This window comes from Pelmatolapia mariae, linkage group LG17 (assembly GCF_036321145.2).
Source record: "Pelmatolapia mariae isolate MD_Pm_ZW linkage group LG17, Pm_UMD_F_2, whole genome shotgun sequence".
Classification (NCBI taxonomy): domain Eukaryota; kingdom Metazoa; phylum Chordata; class Actinopteri; order Cichliformes; family Cichlidae; genus Pelmatolapia; species Pelmatolapia mariae.
The window spans coordinates 28,356,503-28,362,209 of record NC_086242.1 but is presented as its reverse complement, the minus strand read 5'-3'; the positions used below and the strand labels follow the sequence as shown (position 1 = coordinate 28,362,209).

General features: G+C 42.1%; 1 protein-coding gene across 1 annotated transcript; it reads left to right on the top strand.

The window, feature by feature from the left end:
- The first annotated feature begins 1,404 nt into the window (after positions 1-1,404).
- Positions 1,405-5,707, top strand: LOC134646678 (fetuin-B-like). Its single transcript, XM_063500540.1, has 7 exons — positions 1,405-1,620; positions 2,396-2,509; positions 2,696-2,783; positions 2,995-3,155; positions 3,906-4,019; positions 4,327-4,413; positions 5,312-5,707. Exons 1-7 carry the CDS (start codon positions 1,405-1,407, stop codon positions 5,705-5,707), a joined length of 1,176 nt encoding a protein of 391 aa, XP_063356610.1.

Sequence of the window (5,707 nt, the reverse complement as noted above, 5' to 3'; positions counted from 1 at the left end):
CAGGTTTGACAACAGAGAGACCAGACCGAGGTCTGACAAGCTTACTCCCATCAGGGATGTCTGGGAGAGATGGGTGCAGCTTCTTCCGCTGATGTTTATCCCAGGGCCAGAGGTGACAGTGGATGAACGTCTTGTCCACTTTTCGAGGAAAATGCCCCTTCCGGCAATACAGACCCAGTAAGCCAGGGAAATACGGCAGAAAAATCTAGGCAGTCTGTGATGCAAAAACCAACTATGCCTGGAATGTACAGATTTTCACAGTCAAAGCTGTGAGTGGCATCCCTGAGAAGAACCAGTGAAAAAGTGTGGTCCTCAATATGAGCACTGGACTGCAGGATCACAATATCAGTTGTGATATTTTATTTAATTTATTTATTTATTTTTTTTTACCAGATATGACCTCGGACAGGAACTTCACAAAGGAAACTTCACACAGACACAGCTGTATCATCAGGAAGTGATAAAAAGCCCACAATTACCCACGACTATAACCAAAACAAAGGAGGAGTGGACTTTTTCTTTTTTTTTCAGTTTATATTAAAGGGCTACTGCTGAAAAAAAAACCCATTTTCTGTCTTTTCTTGATGTAAATATCTATGGGTCGAAATTGACCCGTAACACCATAGATGTCATTTTGGTTATTAATCTTAAAATGAAAAAATCTATAAAACAGATTTATTTAAGAGATGTGTCCTATACCCCTCAGTAATAGTCAGGTAACATAAAAACCTTTTATTTATTAATATGATTCACTTGAGGTTAATTTTACTATTTTTTTTAATTGAAATCGAGGGGTATTGTGACAAAAAAAGACCCAGAGGCCCACACCAAAGGTATTAAAACCAACATTTTGATGGATAAGGAAGCCTAACAAGGTAACCAAGAGAGGAGAAACAAATTGGATGATAACTTATTGTTTTTAGTGTATTTTATAGCTGATTTAATTCACGGGTCAAAACCGACCCGTTAACATAAGAGACGATAACAGAAAGCTAACACAAGAGGAAGGTTAAGCAAACTGAAGAAGGTCAAAACATTATGCCATGCCATTGATTAGACTCAACTGTGTGGCAAGACTGGATCATGTGACTTCCAATTCACTGGTTGCGCCTATTGATCCAAAAGAAGAGAGAGAGTACAGGCTGTTTATTTAACAACTGGTAACTTTATTGTGCAAGTCTGCACAGCATCTGATTGGTTGGCTGACAGATGAGTGTTACTTTTTGATCAGTAAATTTGATTTTGGTTGTACTTTGTTATGCCCAACTGTGTTTGTGTGCGCGCACTTGTGTGCACACGTGGATAGAAGGATATAAAATGTGACCTCTCTGTCTCTGCACATCTCTTCTAGAAGCCCAAGTGTGATAGTGTGTAAGAGAGAGAGAGTCGTCCCAGGCCTTTACCATGAAGACCTGTGTGCTGTTATCACTGCTGCTGGCGTTGGGTTGTGTGACCATCAATGGTGCACCAGTGGAGCATGGTGGCATGGAACCAGGCTCATGTGAAGACGCATCAACAAAAGCAGCTGCTGAGCTGGCTCTTACCAAAATCAACCAGGACAGGAAGGAGGGCTACATCTTCAGCCTGCACCACCTGTCCAATGCCCACATACAGAGACATGTAAGCCCTGCTGCTGAGCTTGCAGTATTATTACTGTATGATAGACCAGTGCTGTTTAGGGTGGAATACCCAGACCAATTCAGTGCATTGTTGCTCTCTTTGATTATTGGAACACTTTTAGTTTTCAACACAACCCAGACAGCTAAAGATATGTAATTGAAAATCATTTAGGTGAAATCTGGAGACAGAACTGCAATAAATACTGTACAATTACAATGGGGGTTTTTTTTGCGTCTTTTACAGTGTGGCTAACAAGCAAAGCATTATTTTTAAAAATGTACAGATGTGATTCATTTAAAGCTACTTAACCGAACATCTTTGAGAACAAGTAAGTAGCTCAAATTTCTTTATTGAAACCTGCAAATGTTTTTAATCTTGTGGCCAACAAAAAAATAACTAAATGCAGAAAATAGAAAAGTTTGCGTAAAGTCTTCACTGGAACTCTATTAAATTTAGTGAAACTGAAATGAATCACACCCACTTTTATGAAAGGAGAATGAGTCAGCGTGTTTACTGATATGATTGGCTAGCCTCAAAAATAGTGTTTGTATTATGCTAACACTACCTGGTTGAAAAGGGCCAAGATTAAAAATCAGGAGAATCGGGTGGAAAACAAATTATCACTACACCATGAAATGTCCCGGATTACTCAAACCTAAACCAGTAACCACTGATGGTGTGTGTGTGTGTGTGTGTGTGTGTGTGTGTGTGTGTGTGTGTGTGTGTGTGTGTGTGTGTGTGTGTGTGTGTGTGTGTGTGTGTGTGTGTGATACAGGGAGGCAATGGTGTGGTCTTCTACCTGACTCTGGATGTTGTGGAGACTGACTGCAGTGTTCTCAGCAAGAAGGACTGGAAGAGTTGTGACATTCGTCCAAGGGAAAATATCAAGGTTAGAGCACGCACACACACGTGCGCACACACAGAGAACGCGGCTTCAAGGCTTTCTTAAAATCCTCAAATCTTTCTGTTTCAGCATAGTGATCATCTTAGGTTTTTGTTCCCTAAGCATTAGTTCAGAAGTTGGAAGGGGAATAAAGTCATTCGGTGTGTTGATATATTGTATTTGTGTTTGCAGGTATATGGACAATGCAAAGCTGCTATCTTCATCAATAAGGTGCATAGAGTGGAGCGCCTCTACAAATACAGCTGTGTTATCAGACCAGGTATGAAAAATATTACATATATATAAAAAAAAGGAGTTGCGATTTTTAACAATCATATCTATGACGACAACCAGTTCTACATATACAGCCGCATACTTTATGGAGGAAAAATAAAAACAGGCCGCACCTTATGAGACAATTTGGTGAAATGACAGGTTTCGTGCAGCACCAACGTTTAAAACCACTTTTTTGTTCTGCTCAATCCCTGCAGGTAGGGTGCATGAGGGCTGTCCCGGCTGTCCATATTTACCTCGCAATAATGAGGAAGCTGAAGTTCAGAAGACTGTGACCCACTCTCTGGAGAAATTCCACAACCAGAGCAGGCCGGCCAATCGGTTCACTCTGCTCAAAATCTCCCGTGCTACTGCACAGGTAACATTACCACATATCCAAAAGAAACATCAAGATATGTGACATAGAAACATGCTATCTAACCAAATACTGTGGATAATTGCTAAGTGTTGGGTCTACCCTAGTAGCCCCGCTGGTTCAGAGCATCATCACCCGTTAACAAAGCAAGACAAACAACTTAACCAGTTTTAACTTGCGCGCAAGGGAAGCCTGTTCGGATCTCAGAGCAGCACCTCTGCCCTCGACCTCAGACGACTCCAAAGATCCAGTCTCCCCTTCAGCCTTTTATTCTATATACGTGACTTCCTGCTGGTCACCCTGTATATGGCTTAACCCCTTTTTAACAGTCTCACGATACACAAGCACAGGTGAGGGCATAAAGGGCAGGAAGTAAAGCATCCTATAAGGACACCCAGAACCTTACATGCAATGTCTGCAATTAAACACTATAGCTAATTGCCTCCCCCACCATTCTAGGTGTGTAGGGGAGGAGTTTAAGACGAGGTTCACAAATTTAAGTACAACAATGACAACTATTATCAAAATCAACCTAGCACTGAGTGACACTGAAAAACTAGTGCATACAGTCATTACTTCTGGGCTAAACTATTATAATTCAATATTGTCAAGTTGTGCGAAAGGTTCACTGAAAAGCCCTCGATCAATCTGAAATGAATGAGAATATTAACAGGGATAAGAAAGATCCTTTATTCATCATGGACTCTCATTTAGATTGACATATTGTTATGCTTTTTGTGTTTGTGTGTCCAGGTTGTCGCAGGTTCAATTTACCGTGTGGAATACACCATCCAGGAGACCACCTGCCCCCACAGCACAGAAGCAGTGACGGCTGAGAACTGCCCCCCTATGGACTGCGAGTTTGCTGTGAGTCAGGAGAAAGAATTATTAGTCTCACTCATGTAAAGTTGTAATCACACGGGTTGATGAGATCAATGAGTGCAGTATGACTTTTCTGATCAGGGGGTCATTTTAGTTTTTAATGCTGCTATAAAAGACCTCTGCTTTCCACTCAAAGCTCTAAACCACTATGTTCTAAGTTCATGTCACTGACTTCAACTCTGTGAAAGCAGAGAATTACTTTTTCATTCAGTATGTGTAATTGTTCCGCTGTAGTAAAACCACAGGCATCCTCAATCCTCTCTTAAGTTTTTCCCTCTTTTTCTCTTCTTAGCACAAGGGCTTCTGTAAGGCATCCCTCTTCCAGCCTCTCTGGGGTGAGGGGAAAGTCGATGTCAACTGTGAGATCTATGAGTCTGAGGTAAGACTCACTAACATGTCATATCTGTATTGTTTAGATACCTTTCAGTCGCATAAAGCATATGTGATGAATACTGTGATCTGAATCGACTTCAGCCTGTCAGCTCGATAGTGCAGTAGTACACAATCATCTCACATGTTAAAGTCCCCTGATTCAAGATCAGAAGAAGAACCCAACTCTCAATCTCAGGAGGTCACAGCTAGCATGCTCCTTGTGCCTGTTCCAAGCCTGTATAAATGGGAGGGCTGTTTCACATCATATATGCACCAGAGCTGATGTGGGAATACCCTGGGAAATACAGAAGCAGACAAAATATCTCATAATTTGAACTTTTGTCACCCTCTTCTAGCACATCTGTTGATGTGTACTTAAAAATCCAAATGACCACTGGTGTAGTTTTTCCTCATTAGAGGTGTAGTGCATATCTTGCAATGAAAGGCTTAATCAGCAACACAGCTTTAAATTAGAGCCCCAAAAAATCATTCTTTAGGCTTGAGAATCAGACATGACTGAATGAAAACTTTTGTGAACTGGAATCTATGAGTAAAGCACTGACATTTACAAACATTTTAAATTTACATTGAAAATTGCACCATCTAGCTGACAGGTGAGTTGAGCAGACAGTGCAACACAAGCCTATGTTGTCAAAATAGTCTGTCACAGTGAGCACATCCCTAAGCTGTAACAGTATCCAAATGGATGAGCTGAAAGATGGAATTTGACACCCTTAAGAAGGGGGGACATAGCTAGGAACCCCAAAGCTGTTTGTTGTTGTTTTCACTACAAAGATGGCTGCACCAACACACTTTAAGCACATACTCGCATATCTATTTAAGGTTGCTTAACTACAGTATTCTGTACACGCCTTAATATACTGCACTCTCTATCTCTCCTTCAGGCATCTGAGAGAGAGAAACAGCTCCACCTGCTGGGTGTAGAGACTGAACACACCCATGATGACACACACTCACACAGTCACCTGCATGAACATGAGCACAGCCATGGGCACAGACTTGGGGCCACACCCCACAAAGACCCAGAGGGAATAGTAACAGTCTTGCCTGCCCTGGGCCAGCCTGTGACCCTGCCTTCCTTCCCTGATGTCCCCGCCGGTGGGCCTGGAGTTGGAGTCACTCTCCCACTTAAGCCCGACCCTCAGATTCCCGGAGAAATGGAACCCACCATCGAGCCCTTCCCAACCTCAGTCTCAGCCCAGTGCCCCACCAAAGAGGGAGGGGATCAAGATGTGGGGATTCTCTTCGCCAATGACCCCATGTTCAAGCCGGCTGCATAA